General features: G+C 40.5%; 1 protein-coding gene across 5 annotated transcripts in view; it reads left to right on the forward strand.

Moving 5' to 3' along the window:
- The window catches only part of MAST4 (microtubule associated serine/threonine kinase family member 4), a 542,918-nt gene that overhangs the window by 499,020 nt on the left and 27,078 nt on the right, over positions 1 to 16,820 (forward strand). For all 5 annotated transcript variants that reach the window (XM_044916860.1, XM_044916859.1, XM_044916861.1 and 2 more), the window contains 7 exons: positions 3,996 to 4,204; positions 5,540 to 5,678; positions 7,237 to 7,369; positions 8,250 to 8,415; positions 10,296 to 10,397; positions 15,778 to 15,900; positions 16,102 to 16,214. In XM_044916860.1, coding sequence (XP_044772795.1) covers positions 3,996 to 4,204; positions 5,540 to 5,678; positions 7,237 to 7,369; positions 8,250 to 8,415; positions 10,296 to 10,397; positions 15,778 to 15,900; positions 16,102 to 16,214 — 985 coding nt within the window. The remainder of the gene's footprint in view (positions 1 to 3,995; positions 4,205 to 5,539; positions 5,679 to 7,236; positions 7,370 to 8,249; positions 8,416 to 10,295; positions 10,398 to 15,777; positions 15,901 to 16,101; positions 16,215 to 16,820) is intronic.

The following is a 16,820-nucleotide window of genomic DNA, read 5'->3' on the forward strand; positions in this document are numbered from 1 at the left end:
TGAAAGAATAAAATTGACTTAAAAATTTTTTTAAACTAAATTTTAAAGGCGCAGCATTTCTGTCCCACTTTGCTTTAGTTTCTAGCTTTGCTGCACATCGTTCTCTTTTATGCCTCAAAAGATGGGGTCATTTACATGACGGGCCCATGTGTGCAGGTTGGTGGCTTAACGCCTCTCCCCCTACAGCCTTTCCTCTAACACATGCGCTCTTGTTCCCACGTGCAGATTTGCTCACACGGATTCATGTCCTGGGCTCTCAGATTTATGCGTAATTTTATACGCATTAGACATTCACACTCCTGATAGGACTGATTCATTCTGTTCTAGATCCCATCAGCTTTTGATTCCATTTCTCCCCACCATCCCACCCCTCACTTCTGTCTGGGATGAAAAAAACCTTGACTGAGAGAGGACAGTTGCCCCGCTCTGTGCATCACCCCCCACCCTTAAGTTCTACTATTTACCAGGCAGGTCAGTGTAGGAAGAGAGAGACAGAAGCAGCCTTTGAGGCCAAACTGCAGACAAATGAGGGGCTAAATCCGTTCGGTCCAGTTTTGTAACCTTGGATGACGCATAGCTGTGCTTAGCAGTGATAGATGTCCTGTCTGTCAGCTGGTTGCTGTCTGTCTGTCTGTTTCAATCTCCCCCTCTCTCTGCTGACTTAAGTAGATTTGGAACATCACTTTACAGGAGAGGAAGAAAGGTGTACGTGAGAGAGGACAGTTACTGCTCAACAAGCAGATTTCAGCGTTAAGAAGAATATTCCTAAAGCAGTAAAGAACTGTAAAAACAAGAACTTGAAACAAGCAGATAACTAGCTACAGCAGATTCTAATTAAGAAGTCTAGTTGACTTTTGCAGCTTGATCAAGATATGCACGTCCTGGGGCAGTGATGTCTCAAGCTACCTATAGGATTAATTTCCATTGGTGTAAGTAAATTTCCCTAGGGATTAACTGATGATTTTTAAGCACATCCCAGCAAGGCAGCGCAAAAAGTCAGATGAGGTTTTACGAATTGCAAATCTGAAAGTAAAGCTATGAATCCTTCTTCATTCACAGAGTGCCCGTGGGAAACCTGGTCTGGATGCTGGTCAAATTGGGCCTGAGGCCTCTTTCTCCTTTGTTATTTCATTAAATGGTGATGGCCCTGTTCTTCCTTCCCCACTTCCTGTTGTTCTCAGACATATTGCTGAGCAGTTGTTTATGTAAGAAACGCTGATAGTTGATGAAAATCCAGTGGCAGCCGCCTGACAGTGAAGTTCCTAGTATCATGTCTGAGGGTCCTCAGCGCTACATCTACTCAGTGTGAAATATTCAAAGAAGAGATAGAACCTAAGCTGTATTCCAGTTGACTCTCAGTAATAGGCAGGCACTTATATAAAGATACTCTTTTTCTCAGCATTTCAAATTCTAAATTTTATTTTAAAAGGTAAATTCCCTGTTTCAAAAGTTCTTCGTAACAATATTTGTTCACCAGTGTTTGTCTTCTGTTTCTGAGGAAGCCAGGTTATTTTCTGCCCTCCCTTTGTATCTGTCTGTCTGCCTTCCAACATCTGCTTAGGAGAAGCACAGTTTTCGGGGGGGATCTTGATTTTACCCAATCAGTATTTGGAAAAAGAAAAATACTGTAAAAGCCTTTAATCTGATCCAGAAAAAAGGAGGAGTTGGTTGGTTAATTAAGAGGTCAAAGTCAGAAATCATTAAAAAAAAAGTTGTATACTTTAAACATACTTTTAATTTCAGATGCATATTGAAATTAAACATGTCAGTTTAATCTAAATATATGTAAATTCAGGGGCACCTGGGTGGCTCAGTCAGTTAAGCGTCTGACTCTTGATTTCAGCTCAGGTCACAGTCTTCTAGGTTCTGAGATCGAGCCCCATGTCGGGCTCTGTGCTGGGCGTGGGGCCTGCTTGGGATTCTCTCTCCCCCTCTCCCCCTCCACCCCTCCCACTCCACCACTCGCACGCTCTCTCTCTTAAAAAAAGAAATGATAAATAAATAAATGTGTGTGTGTCTTCTGCTATAAGGTCTTTTTAAGACAGCCTATATAAACCATCCTTCTAATACATTGTTTTTATTTTCATTTTTCGCTGCTTTAAAGGCAAAGCAGGAACTTGAAGCAATCTGCACATAGGACTCTAGATCTGTATTATTTTTTCCACTTTTGAAAACCTTCTCACCCATACTAAATCAATCGGAATTTTATTTAGTAACTCACATTTAACATATCTATCCGTACTTTCCAAAGCATCCATTTGTTTTTTTTATAGACAACAAAGTTTTTCCTTTTCACACTCCTGTTTCATCAGTTTAAATATTTGTTTAAATTAGTTAATCCTGATATCAAGCCTTGCCAAGAAAACAGGTGTAGAGATAAACCCAGCTGGTGAGAGCCCCAGCGTTTGGCATCCTGAAGAAGACCGCTAGCCTGTGTGGAAAGTGTTGGCCGCCCAGCCGGCCAGCTCCCTTGTCAGTTTGTGGTACAGTGGGAATAACAGTGCTAGATTCTTCCTTGAGTTGGTTATATAAAGTGTGGATAAAAGAGATTTGTTCTATACAGTGAAGGAAGAAAGAGAAGACCAAAGAAATATTGAGAGAGGAAAAAAGAAGTAAAGTAAAATAAATAAATAAATAAATAAGGTTTAAACAGAGACCAAAAAAATGGAATTTTGCAAGTAAAGGAAAAAGATGGATACAATGAAAAGGCAAACCTACACAGACTTGAAAGAAAAATGAATTCCTAGTTGAACACTTGGGCGGAACATGTGAATACCAATTAAACTGAGATTGAATATACTTAAGATTTATGTAAGTGGATTACTCTGGTATATTGCTTTAGCAGGGATTTAGGGTGTCCTAGTCCGCCTTGCATTCATTTTTCATGAGCAGTGGAATATGCATCTCGGATCAGATAACCCCTTGTCTTAGGAGACAGACATTGGATATACTTTACTGTGAATGATTGCTGTTTATGTAAATTATTATTTATTTGAGCATTTGCTGACCTGAGACCTCAAATCTGTTCTTCTACAATAATGACAAGTGAGGAGTAACTTAAGAGAAAATGAGCCAATTGAAGACATTTTCCTTGTTACTCATCATTTCCAGGTGAGGTTTTAAGCCTCCTCCTTCTCTTGACTTGTTTCTTCCACATCAAGCTTCATGGAGTCCATTGTCTTTACCCAGCCAGAATTGCTTCTCTAGAGTATGTGAGTGAGTCTTGCAGCAGAAATTCAGTGCAACCTCCTCATTTTACAGTAAAGTTGGCTGTCACCTTGGCCATGGGTTGGGTGGAACAGTGTATTATTGGTGCCCTTTTATGTTGGGAAATGCATTTTCTGTTGAAACAGCCACAGGTGTAAATCATGCTGAGGTGTGTAGTGAGGAAATACGCTACTCTTCATTGCAGTACAGCCTCCTATGACCTATTACATACTTCTCATTTATCTGGAATTTCATGGGGAGTAAATTACCCTCAAGTTGGAAGCCACGTACCCTAAGAAGCTTTGGTCCTTTTTGCAGATCCCAAGGGTATCATATAGAAAATTATCACTTTAGTCAGTCCATAAAAAATGCCTAACGTATATCTAATGCTTGAAAGGATATAGCTCATGGTATGTATGTACTTTTGTTAGTTCTTTTCCTGCTCTGACTTATATATTGAATTTTGTTTGTGGAAAAACTGAAAACATCAGCTAGCTACTGGAAAATAGCTCACTCTGGAGACTGTCCATTTCTGTCCTTGTGGTGAAGATGAATTTGATGCCTTATGTATGATCAGTGACCTTCATTGAAAGATTTAGAAATAAATGTAGCCATAAGATTTTGGCCTGGAATGGGATGTTTGTAGCTGCTAGGATAGCATGTGTGAGCTGAATTCCAGGCGCCATGTGAATGTAAAAAAAAAAAAAAAGTTGACAGTCACCCATTGTTTACCGTATCCAGAAGCATCCTCACTTCCCGTGAACCCCACCTCTTGTGCTCCTTTTCAGGGCAGTCTACTTTGTTCGGCATAAGGAATCCCGGCAGAGGTTTGCTATGAAAAAGATTAATAAACAGAACCTCATCCTCCGCAATCAGATCCAGCAGGCCTTCGTGGAACGGGATATACTGACTTTTGCAGAGAACCCCTTTGTCGTCAGCATGTATTGCTCCTTTGAAACAAGGCGCCACTTATGCATGGTCATGGAATACGTGGAAGGTAAATCAGAGAACATGACGCCAGTACCCCGAAACTGCCTCCTCCTTTGTGCGGTGGAGGCTTTCCCTGTTGGGCTACATAATGGTTGTATCCGCCTAGGAAGCGAAGCCAGGCAATGAGATGGCTGTATTCCCAGTCATTATCTTCTGATAATTGCTTGTAAAGTGCCTACTCTACTATAACAAAGGGAAAATTAGTGCTATGTGGAAGAAGGTGGTTTTTCTTTTTTAATAGCTTTTAATCCTATTGGTCATTAAAGTTAGAATATAGGTGATGGGATTTTTTCCTACTCACTTTTATCACATAGCATAAAATCGTTCATTACAATTGATCTTCTTAAAGAATGAATTAAAAATATATCCTTTTTTGGTCTATGGTCTGAAATTAAAAATGAGTTAGGAGAAAAGGAGGAGATACAAGTCAAGAAAATGTAGCTTTTTTTTTTTTTGACATTCACGGCTTACCTTTTAAACGTTCTTATTTCCTTCAGTTTCACATTCAATTTCTGTGTTTTTGGCCGTGACTTATTGATATAAACAAAGTTAATAAAAGGAATATATTAGGAAGGGCCAAAACAATCTTCAAAGCATCTAATTTAAGCTCTTAAAATCGTAGGAGCAGAATTCCAAAACTATAAACCTCAAAGAAACATTAAATATCATTTAGTTCAACCTTTTCATTTTGCAGATGAGTGAACTGAAATCCTTGGAAGGGAGAGACTTACTAGATACTTTCCTCGTGCATACAAGACAAAAGCATATCTTGCCTGATTTCCACCCGTTTTTTTTCCCCACAACAGCACTTGGCTTTATCAACCTTGGTTGTGTTTACAGTGACTAACATTTATCACGTTTAATAAATATTGGCAGTATCCTAAATTCTTTACATAGATTACCTCATTTAATCCTCACAATAATCTGAAAAGGGATGATAGTCTTACCATCCTGATATTAGAGGAAAGAGCCGGGACTAGCTTGTCTAAGATCTCCCTGCCTGTTAGAGTCAGAGGTGGTATTTGAACTCAGGTAGCCTGATTCCAGAACCCATGCTTTATGCTGGTGTATTTTGTTCTTCCAATTTCAGTTCCACTTTGGAGCAAATCTCCTCCCTTAGGAGGACTCCTGCTTGAATATATATATATATATATTTTTTTTTTTTTTTTTTTCCCCATACCACATCTTAATTAGAAACATGATTACTCAGTGCATGGCCTCCACTTTGGAATTTGAGATGCTGTGTCTGTGGGTAGAGGCCATTCTGCTTTGAAGGTCTGTAATCTGAATTGATGGTCTTCTTGATACTCCACCTGCTAAATCTTGTGCTTGGGTTTTACAGGGGGTGACTGTGCTACATTAATGAAGAACATGGGACCTCTCCCTGTTGATATGGCCAGGATGTACTTTGCCGAGACGGTGCTGGCCTTGGAATATCTACATAATTATGGAATTGTACACAGGGATTTGAAACCAGACAAGTATGTACACCGAGGAAACATCTTTTTTTTACACACAATACAAAAAGTTGTCTTATGTCTCTAAAAATGTTTTCTTTTAATGCTGCTTTGCATGTTTTGCAATTCTCCCAAAACGTTCCCAAATGAGTTATTTTGGCAGTATATATGATAATATTTATGTAATACTTTAAAGGCTCTGCTGCTTATAGTAATAGCTTATAAAGAACAAAAGAAAAATGATTATAAAGCCAGGGTTAGTTAAATTTTTTTAAGTTGTTTTTATTATGTTCATTTTTGAATAGCTTCATGGAAAGCTTCTAGTTGTTTTCTGGATAGTTTCCGCATTTGGTATTATACATAGATAACCCTGTCCTACACCAAGATGATATACTTGATATTATGTTCTCTCTCACCATTTAATACTGAATTTAATTTTTAATCTTCATGAAGCTCATTTTAGTGTCTGATTTGAGATACAGATATACTTTTTTTCCTCTCAAATGACTAAGTTATTCATCTTGACACCATTTATTAAATGTTTTATGCTTTCTCCACTAATTTCAGACACCTCTAAAAGCATTACATGTTAATATGTAAAGATTCTAAGCGTGCTGAAAATTTTATGATAAAATTAACTCATGCTCATTCCAGAAAATTTTGAAGTACAGAAAAACATGAAAAAATTCATTCACAACATTACCCAACAAAGACAGCTGTTAGAATATGGAATATTTCCTTCCAGTAGCTATTTTTTCCTCTTTTCACATCCTCTATTCCTTTAATGTTTTAATTAATTAAAAATTTTATTTTTCCTCTGAAAATGAAAATGTTTAAAAATTAAATTCATAAAACTGTCACATGTGATTTCTTTGCATTGTATAGGAAATCTACATTTTGTGCTTAATGAACAGAAATTTAAATTTGAGCCATAAGTTAAAATCTTAAACAGTAGTTCATTTTTCTGTCCAAGTTCTTTAGCTTATGTGTCACTTAAATCACAGACAGGTTGCTTATCTTAGTTCTTATGTATGATGTGGGATTATTGGTAACACTTTTCTATTTTATTGTTCTGAAAATAGAAAGATGTCAGAGTCCCATGCTTGGATTTTTCTAAGTTTAAACCTGTAAATGATACTGTATGTGGCTGCCCCAACAAAGATTAGCTGGGCTGGGTGTCTGGCCCTCCCTTGTAAATTACACTCATGAGCCAGATACACATATGTAATATGTTCATGTGACCTTACCTCTTCCCAGGCTGGGTTTTATATTAAAATTGATACCTTGGGGCACCTGGGTGGCTCAGTAGGTTAAGTATCCAACTCTTGATTTCTGCTCAGGTCATGATCTCAGGGTCATGAGGTCAAGCCCCATGTTGGGCTCCACGCTTAAGATCCTCTCTCCCTGTCCTCCTAACCCCTCCCTTCTCTCTAAAATAAATAAATAAATAAATGAAAAAGATTGATACCACCATAGTGAATAGTCTTACAAATTGATAGGAGAAGGAGAAAGCCTAAAAAAAGAAAGAAAGAAAGAAAGAACTTCAAACAAGTGTTATAATATGTGTCCTTCTGCTTCATAGTTTGTTGGTCACCTCCATGGGGCACATAAAGCTGACAGATTTTGGATTATCCAAGGTGGGACTAATGAGCATGACTACCAATCTCTATGAGGGTCATATCGAGAAGGATGCTCGAGAGTTCCTGGACAAACAGGTAAGCTTGGCTCCTGCTCAGTTGGAGAGAAGGATACAAAGTACGATATTGCCAGTAACATTCAGAATCAACTTGTGTAAGCCAGGTCCACGTTAGGACTGGGTGCTTAGATGTCTGTATGAGGCTTACATTTAATAAAGTGCAGATTGCTTCCGTTTTTCTCCCTAGGCCTCTTTGAACTGTCCATTCCTCCACATTCCTCCCCCAGCATTATGGTCTATTAGCAAGACGAACGATGTAATTGCACACAAGTGAGAATGTGAGAAAGACAAATGGAAAACGGTTTTTGTAAGGAATTCAGGAGTCTCAGCAGAGTACTCACGAAACTCATGATGCATTGTACAATCACGGGTGCTAAAATCCGAGCCATGGCCCATTTCCCTTTAAGCATGCCTCATTACCATGTGCCCACAATCTGTTCATTGTAAGTTACTTAAGGTAAACACATCTCAACTGTCATGCTTTTGTGAAGTAGCCAGGATGTGAATATATTTTGGTCATATACATACTAAAACTATCTGTGGTAGTGACAGATTAAAAATGCATCATTATATTAACTTTGAGGATTAAAAATGTTTTTAATCCTATGAAATAAGTAAAACCACCAAATAGGGTCAAACCCTCAATTCGAAATTACTCACTACACATAGTTTAACATTACAGCAGCATTTTAAATTTCCCTTTTTTGCTATTTAAATATTTCATTGCCTTTGGTGTTATGGATACTGACTTATAATTGCTGTTCCTAAGTTCTTTGTCCGTGTGGTTCCATGTGGTTGAGCAGGTGCACTCTGGGCAAAATAAATGGTGTAGAGCCATCTTGCTCATTTTAATTCATGTCTAATATTCCAATTATTCTAATATTGCAATCGTCTTTTAGGTCTGTGGCACACCTGAATACATTGCACCAGAAGTGATTCTGAGGCAGGGCTATGGGAAGCCAGTGGACTGGTGGGCCATGGGGATTATCCTCTATGAATTTCTTGTTGGATGCGTGCCATTCTTTGGGGATACTCCAGAAGAGCTATTTGGACAAGTCATCAGTGGTAAATATCATCAGGAGTTATCTTCAAGCGGCTGTTGGGAAACAGCTATTTCATGCAATTCTGTGGAGTACTGCCGTTTTAACTACTAAAATGTTAACCTTTATCAAACAGTTTAGCCAACAAATTAAAAGAACTCACTCATCATAGCACATAACTGACTTTCAGAAATCTCAGGAGATCAGTTTGTGTTGAAAATTGATCTGAGGAAGTTTCGTTAACATGGAATTTGGAAATGTACTAGCAGTGTAACCAATTTTTATGGTGTGTTCTTCTGCAAAAGAAATTCATATGGGATTTGCAAATTACTTCACTGCCGTCCAGTCTTCCTTTCCATAATAGGAAAGCTGCACCAGGGAAGAAAAGGTTAATGTGGGTAACATTTACATAAATGGGGGGAAAATGGCTAATGGCACAATGAAGAAATTAACAAAAATGTAATAAACCCTAAAACAAATGTCTACCAAATAATAAATAATGAGAATGGGAAGGAAGCAAATTTAATTCACAGATTGTTAATGATTTCATTGGTGGTTGTAATGGTGTAATGTTATTTCTGTAACAACTGTTCATCTTTCATTTAAAATTCAATAACCTCTAGATCTTAACCTGCACGCTGACCCTCACTATTGTTATGCGGCTTGTGGCAAAACTAAATGATAATTAAATAGGCTCTATTACTACCCTACCTGCTGTTTTTATATATTTCCCCAAAGCCTAGATCAAAAAAGCCTCTCCTCCTGAAAGTTTATCAGTCATCGCTGACCGCCCCCATCAACCACTCCGCCACCTTCTGGACTGTGCTTACAGGGTCTATCAGTGGAAAGGGAGGGAAAATTAATGTTGGGATGAGGAGTTCCTTAATCACGGCATTATTCTCTATCATTGACTTTGCAAGCCAGGCATATCTGTAAACTTTAACAAAGTAGATTTGTGAGTTGCCTGCAGTGTATAACCCTTTTCTACAGTATCTGAGCTGTTTATGGATTTATAACTAGGCTGTTTTCTGATATACTAAGTCCTGAATGGCAAGAGGAATCAACTGTTTAATTAACACAAGCAGAAATTGCTGGCTTTGTTCTCCATGCCTTACGGCTCAGATGCATATTCATGTTTTATTTTCCAAATCAGATTTAAACTGCAGCAGAGGAAGCTGGAGGCAGGCACACACAGAAATAGCTCGTGTTTTTATTGCATTTCCATACACACAAGCACACACACCTTATCTTTGGGCAAACTCCTGTGGAATGTAGAACATATTCTAATATTTATGACAGACTTTAAATACTTCCATTATTACTATGATTACTTTGGATTTTTTGTCTTCAAACTTAACACTTTGGCCTTTTGTTTGTCTCTAGAAATAGTTATTTTTGCAAAATTAATTTGTGTTTCTGGAAGCTGAAGAACTCTAGGGCTGGGGCCAAATTCGCATTTGAGAATAGTAGGAAAGAAAAATCTTACTCTCTTGATTCCCTGGGAGGCGGACATCTAAAACACAGGTGTTAAGAGTTTTCACCATATTAAGTCCTCTTAATAACTAGAAGGAATAATCTGTTTTGAGCCAAGTCTGCCAAAAAGAAAAAAAACAAAAAACAAAAAACGAAGAATCATAAAAGCAAATGGAAGGTATCGCTTATTGAAATATTTTCTCCCTGCCTTGTTGTAAGCTGTGCTGGTTCATGTCTGGTGAAACAATGCTTCTCAAACTTGACTGTGCCCAGGAATCAACTGACAATCCTACTAAAATGCAGATTATCATTCAGTCTGGGATGGAGCCTGAAGTTCTGTTTCTGTGACAAACTCCCAGGCAACCTCCAGGCTGTTGGGACCTGGACTGCCATTTGAGCAATAAAGTTGTAAATGACATATCTCCCTTCTAGATGAGATCAACTGGCCAGAAAAGGACGAGGCGCCACCCCCCGATGCCCAGGATCTGATTACCTTGCTTCTTAGGCAGAATCCCCTGGAGAGACTGGGAACAGGTTAGAGCACATATGTTTTAATTTTGCTAATATGCAAAAAATAATGTCTTTGTGGAGCACTCAGAGGTTTTTGTTTGTGCTTTGTTTTTTTGGCATAAGAAACATCTGTTGGTTGATGTAGGACATGACTACAACACATCATAACAATAATATTTCGGATTTTTTTTCTGATTCAGAGCAGTATGTACACTAGGAGGGTTGGTGGTTGTCTTTGACTTTTGTTTTTCTTGTTTTTTTGCAAAGCAAAAGTCAATCTCAATTTGTTTAAATAAATAAAATTGGTCTGGAAGAAAACCTCCAAGGGCACAATATAACTCTTCTATCCTGAAAAACATGCATCTTAAATAAATTAAAACAGAGGATTTAAGATGTGAAGCTTTTTTGTTTGGATATATATATATATTCCCAGCAAGATTTGACCCAGCCCATTACTTATCTAGAGGCTTTGAAATGGGTTATCGGTACTTGAACTAATTAATTACTAGAAATGAGTGTCTGGGGTTGAACTATGCTGTCTCATCATGGTGATCAGCACCATAGCCCAAGAAAGAGGATTAAAACCATTGGCTTTCAAGATTAAGGAGATAATAGATTTGTTTCTTGCTGATTATTTTCCCCCTCAACTGTTCTACTTACAGTTTTTTGGGTTTTTTTTTTCTGCTCCTCCTCTTCCTTCTCTTGTGTTCTGAATAGACAGAGATCCCAATATCGAGTCCCAGTCTACCTGAGTATATGAATTTATCTAGATGGGACTAAATATTAAATATAAGCAGAACACATACACACTAGATAGTATCCATAATTTTCAGCAGTGAAAATTGTTGACTTGATGGAGTGTTTAATCTGAGCTGTTTCATTCTACTTCATTGTAATAGAAATATCTGAAAATACTGAACAAATCATTCTCTCCCTCAGTTTTTCCTAGACAAAGATAATTTGCAACAGCTCCAGATACACACGTTACTCTCCATGTTTGCCCACAGCTTCCCCCAGCTGGAGGGCTCCATTCTTGCTTAAGTATGCTGTGCTCCTAGAGTTGATGATGATGCATTGAAGCCCATAGGCCATATTCTTATCTTGTAAATAAACTTTTATTGAAATACAGCAGTGCCATTCATAGACATTGTCTGTAGCTGCCTTCATGGTTCGGTGGCAGAGTTGAGTCCTCAAATTGTATGGCCCACAAAGCCTAAAGTATTTACTCTTTGGCTTTGTACAGAAGAATCTCATTGACTGCATTAGCATATCAAAGAAGATTGAAACTCCGGGCTCGCTCAGGAAAACTTTTTTGAGTTGAGCCTCTTCCTGGAGTACCATGTGCCTGTATGCCTTTTGCAGTGGATGAGTGGGCCTTCGGCTAGGAGAGGCAATATAAGTGGAAATTAAGGGCACAAACTCCACAGTCAGATTGCCTGAGTTTAAAATCTCTGCTATGTGATTGTGGGCAGGATGCTTCCCTTTCTGTGCCTCATTTCCTCATCTGTAAAATGGAGCTTAGAGAAGTACCGCCTCACGGGGTTTTCATGAGGATAAAAGATCACCCAGTCTGGCTCTTAGAACCAGGTGGGACACTGCTTCCACTGATACTGTCATTTTTATTTCCTGCCTGCATAATCTTGTGCTTTCCCCTATAGACGTCCGAGTTCCAGAAATGGTGGTGGTGCCCCTGCCTTTGAGCTGACTGTATTTCTTCCCATCCTATTTGGTGTTCCTTTCGTCTGAAGCGACTAGCTAGCGAAGTTGTTACTCCCTACCCGCTGTGACCTGCAGTCACATTTGCTTTCTGGCCCCCGAGATAGGAGTAGCGGTCAAAGAATCTGTGTCACACTCTGAATGGGGTAGAGTTTTGAGGAGTGATTTTCAGCTTGTCCTGCAACAACACAAATATCAATGTATATGTCCTACTCAGCTGCCCCAGGGAAGCGTTGTCCTGAGGTGTGACCGAAGATAAAAGTAGAATTGGCACGTGCCTTCCCAAGAGCCCGCTTCTCTTCAGTGTTCTTCAGTGTTCTTGGGTCAGTTTGGAGAGTCTTCCCACTGAGTCTTCTGCCTGTTTCCCTCCTCTGAGAATGCTTGGAATCTTGACTGGGCTTGACTTCAGCAAAACGGGGCTATGATGCTGGTCAGCACGCCCATGTTTCTATTTTATATGCTGTGAGTTATCTGTCTGCGCATTTTCTCCCTGACTGCTACTTGTGTTCTTTTCAGGGCTTGACAATTAGAGACGCGAATCTCCTAGCAGAAGCTCAAAAGAGACATTTAAAAGGCCCTGCCCAAGCTCTTAGCATTTTCAAAAAGTACTTGCCAAACAGGCAGGTCCAACGTGACAGATCCCAGTAGGGCCCAGAGAATGAGACTGAGAATCCCGCAGGCCTGCCATGCTGCTTCCAATGACAGCATTTTGGATTTAATGCATATTTAGCGGGCAGAATAATGCACCGTGAAAATGTGTGAATTCACATTTGCCTGAGAGACTAGAGAGGCTGAGAAGAGGGGTGTGAAGAACATAATGGATGTTTAAGAAACTTCCATGAAAGGAGAGAAAAACTCAAGGGGGAGAACATTAGTGCGAAGCATAACTTAAAATTTGGAAACTTGTCCTACTTGAACTAGACTTTTGAACTTGGGAAGTATTGAGTGGCAGCCTGGTGTATTGGACTTTATAGCTGCTCAGAGGTGACTGACTCCCACCTGGGTATCAGCTGGGAGATACAGAGTAGTTTCTTCGTGATCTGGGTTGCAGTTTCCTAATCTAGAAAAATGGGCATGTTATTGTACCCCTCTCAGGATGACTGCAAGGACCGAATGCAAACATGGTCATGAAGCTACCCAGTACGTTAACGTAGTGCATCACCAGAGCTCCAGACATAATCCGTTCCCTCTCCTTCCCTGCATGGTGAATTCTTGCACTGAGCACTGTCACCTGCCTGAGTTCCTGTGCCTGATCATTTGTATAGGGCTCATAATGCCATCATCCGTGTTGCCCCAGCAGTTTAGCCCAGAGGTCATTTCTCCCCAGTGTGTCCTTTTAATTTTTTTGTTCCCCATCTCGGTGAAAGTGCATGAGAAACAGGACTCCGTGGTCAGGGAGCCTCTTCTCCGTGGGGGGTGGGGGGGGAGCACAAAGGCCAAAGGGTGAGAGAAATGTGAGCTGGGTCACCCATGGGCTGTGACTCTGTGGGGAGGACCCACTTGTTGTCATCCACAGAGATGAAGTGAATGTGCTCCCCCGACTGTCCCCGAGAGTGGCGGGTGGGGGAATGGAAACCCAGACCCTCCCGCTGCTACGGTCTGGAAGTGCCCTTTGAGCCCTTGGATCTAGAGAACTGCACTTCTCTGAGTAAGGCTGAGCGACCTCGGAGTATCAGCTGTCATTGGTGTGTCCCCATGAACAGCAGCGGAAGTGAGAGTCCTGCAGCGTGGTGTGTGGTGCACCACTCGGTAGGGCTTGACCCTGTGGACCTCAGTGTCGTTGGCACAGTGAGGGAGCTGGATAGATGCTTAAGATCTTTCAGCTTCTCTGAGCTAAGAACGCTGGAAGAGAGTGTATCTGGCAGCTTTGTGTGGGCGTGTTGGCCTTGTGACACCGAGGATGGGCCTGGCCCTTTTTAAACAGACTTCAGCTCAGCCTCTCCAAATTTTACTTAACAGGTGCTCGTGGTTCAGTATGCTTTATTGCTTAAGCTTTGTTTCCCCATCCACACATGGAGTTGACAGAATGCCTACTTTGTGGGGTTGCTCTCAGTGATTTAATGAAAGGAAACTAGATGCCTCTAGCATGTAGTGCAATCTTTGTCCAAGTCAGCCCTCCTGTCGGAGCTGGCTAGCGCTGCCACCGCTGTGGTCACTCTCAGACTTCGCTGTTGTGCTGGAAACACAGAGAATGCCCGTGCACGATCCTGGACAAAGATTCTTATCAAATGCTTAGTACCGAAGAATCTCTTCTCCCTTTCTTGGGGTGATTTTCCCACTTTGCTCTTTTCTGTCCATTGTTCTCCATACACTCATTTGTCCTGGCTGGGTTTGGGGCTACAGTCTGCCCCCTGCGCTAGAGCAGTCTGATGGGGACATAGCCACATCTCTGAACCACGCAGACAGCTCCCCCGCCCCAACACCCAGACCCATTTCTCCTTCACTTTGCATTTCTCATCCTCTTTTTTCATACTGCCCTGAGGACAGGGTGGGAAGCATGATGACAAGTACATGAAAGGCATTTACGTCACCCCTACAGGGCGTCTCCTGGCAGGGAGGCGATTAGAGCCTCTATTAGTCTTGTGTGAAATCTCTCTTCCTGGTGTTTTTTCAGGAGAGATTCTTCCTTCTCTCCCTCCTTAACAGTATTTTTTTGGAGGGGGAGCGGGCAGGGCAGGGGCCTGATGCTTACGCTACAACTGTATAACATGTGGGCCTTCTTCTCTTTCCTGGGGGATGGGACTTGCCCTTCCAAAATCCTTCTTTAAAATTATGAAGCGAGGGGCTCTTGGGTGGCTCATTCAATTAAGTGTCTGCTTTCAGCTCAGGTCATGATCCCAGAGTCCCGGGATCAAGTCCCACATCAGGCTCCCTGCTCAGTGGGGAGTCTGCTTCTCCCCCTCCCTATCTCCCTGGCTTATGGTCTCTCTCTCTCTCTCTCTCAAATAAATAAATAAAATATTTTTTTAAAAAAAAGAAATACTTTTTAAAAATAAAAAAAAAAAACTATAAACTAAATAAAAAAAATTTTACAAAATTGCGAAGTAATGCTGACTTGGAAAAAAAAAAAAAAAAAAAAGGCCTAAAACTTAAGAACTGTGACTGATTTTCATCCCATGCTTTATAAATTTATCAAATAGGTTTGCCAGTTTCTTACTTAAGAATCTGTAATCCACAGAATCAAAGTCCTACCTATGTTAACGAGCAATCCAGTAAAATTGAATGGAAACCATTATATACTATTCAGGAAAAATTCATCTTTATTAACCTTGCCTCCAGAGGAAATATTGCTGTGAACACATTTTGCGCCTTGTTAGAATTTCTTTGGTTTTGTAATAAGCGAGTCTGCTTTGGGCCAATGTGCGTCCACGTCCCCAGGTTCAGCATAATGTGATTTTAAGTGGCCGCATCATTAACCTTTGAAAAATGGAGGAAGTCATGGAAAAATTAACAAAGAAAAAGTGTGCTGTAGCAACTGCTGTTAGCGAAATCAAATCCTCTGCTGATAAATTATGGGGAAGAAATTTTTTTGTGGGGGGGGCGTTGGTTGTTGAATGAAAAAGTAAGATTTCCATGATTTCTTTATTTCTCTATTGATAGATTGGGGGCGTGAGGGTTCTTAAAAGCTTTGCTTGGAGGGTAGTTTAACATCTTCGCCTCTGTCCTTTCCCTCCCTCCCCGCCCCAAGGTGGTGCCTACGAAGTCAAAAAGCATCGATTCTTCCGTTCTTTAGACTGGAACAGTTTGCTGAGACAGAAGGCAGAATTTATTCCCCAACTGGAATCCGAGGATGACACAAGTTATTTTGATAGTATGTGAATTATCTGACATAAAACATTATTTGATCTTTACTTTGTAGAAAATTATCTCCACTTAGGATAGAACCTCCAGTCTTGAACCTGTGAGTTCTCACACATAAGGCTGCTTTGATATAGAAGCTCCTAATTAATATATCTAAATTACAAGCTGAAATTCAGAGTAATTGGAACTGTTCCCAAACATTTCTCTGCAGCTCGATCAGAGAAGTATCATCACATGGAGACAGAGGAAGAAGATGACACAAACGATGAAGACTTTAATGTGGAAATAAGGCAGTTTTCCTCCTGTTCACACAGGTTTTCCAAAGTAAGTGAAATGGGGCATAAACATGCAGGGTCTCTCCAGACAATCTCCCTCCGGCCAGATAGTGGGCATCCCTAAGCAGCTGGACAAGATCCTAAAAACCACCCACAGTGTTTTGGGGCTTGGGGTCTCCTGTACTTAAAATTCCTTTGAGTTTCAGAAAAGTGACCCCACCATCTTGATAATCCAGAGTCCCTACCTGCTTGTTTCACTCTCCACCAGTGAGTGGCCCAGACTTGGACTCGTAGTGCTGTCTTCGGAGAACACGATAGCCATATATATGCTGACCTCGCCCTGCGGGACGGAGTCTAGTTCAGTGCCAGGCTGTGGAGGAGTCCCCCATTTCTCTGATCCTCTAATAAAGAACATTGAGCTTGAGTCCCAGTGTGCACAGCTTCCTCCTAGTATCACACAGAATACAATACAAGGGAGCAGTCAGAGTCCTTGACATCAGCTAGGACCCTTGGGGATAGTTGCTGTGGAATGAGAAAGTCTTGTAGCCAGTAATAGAAAATGTAAGTTACATGACAGAGGCCGGAGGAAGCCAAGCTAGAAATTTGGAAATGGGAGAAGATAATAAAATCGATGTCTGAGAATGATGCTTTTTAC

This window comes from Neomonachus schauinslandi, chromosome 7, assembly GCF_002201575.2.
Source record: "Neomonachus schauinslandi chromosome 7, ASM220157v2, whole genome shotgun sequence".
NCBI lineage: Eukaryota > Metazoa > Chordata > Mammalia > Carnivora > Phocidae > Neomonachus > Neomonachus schauinslandi.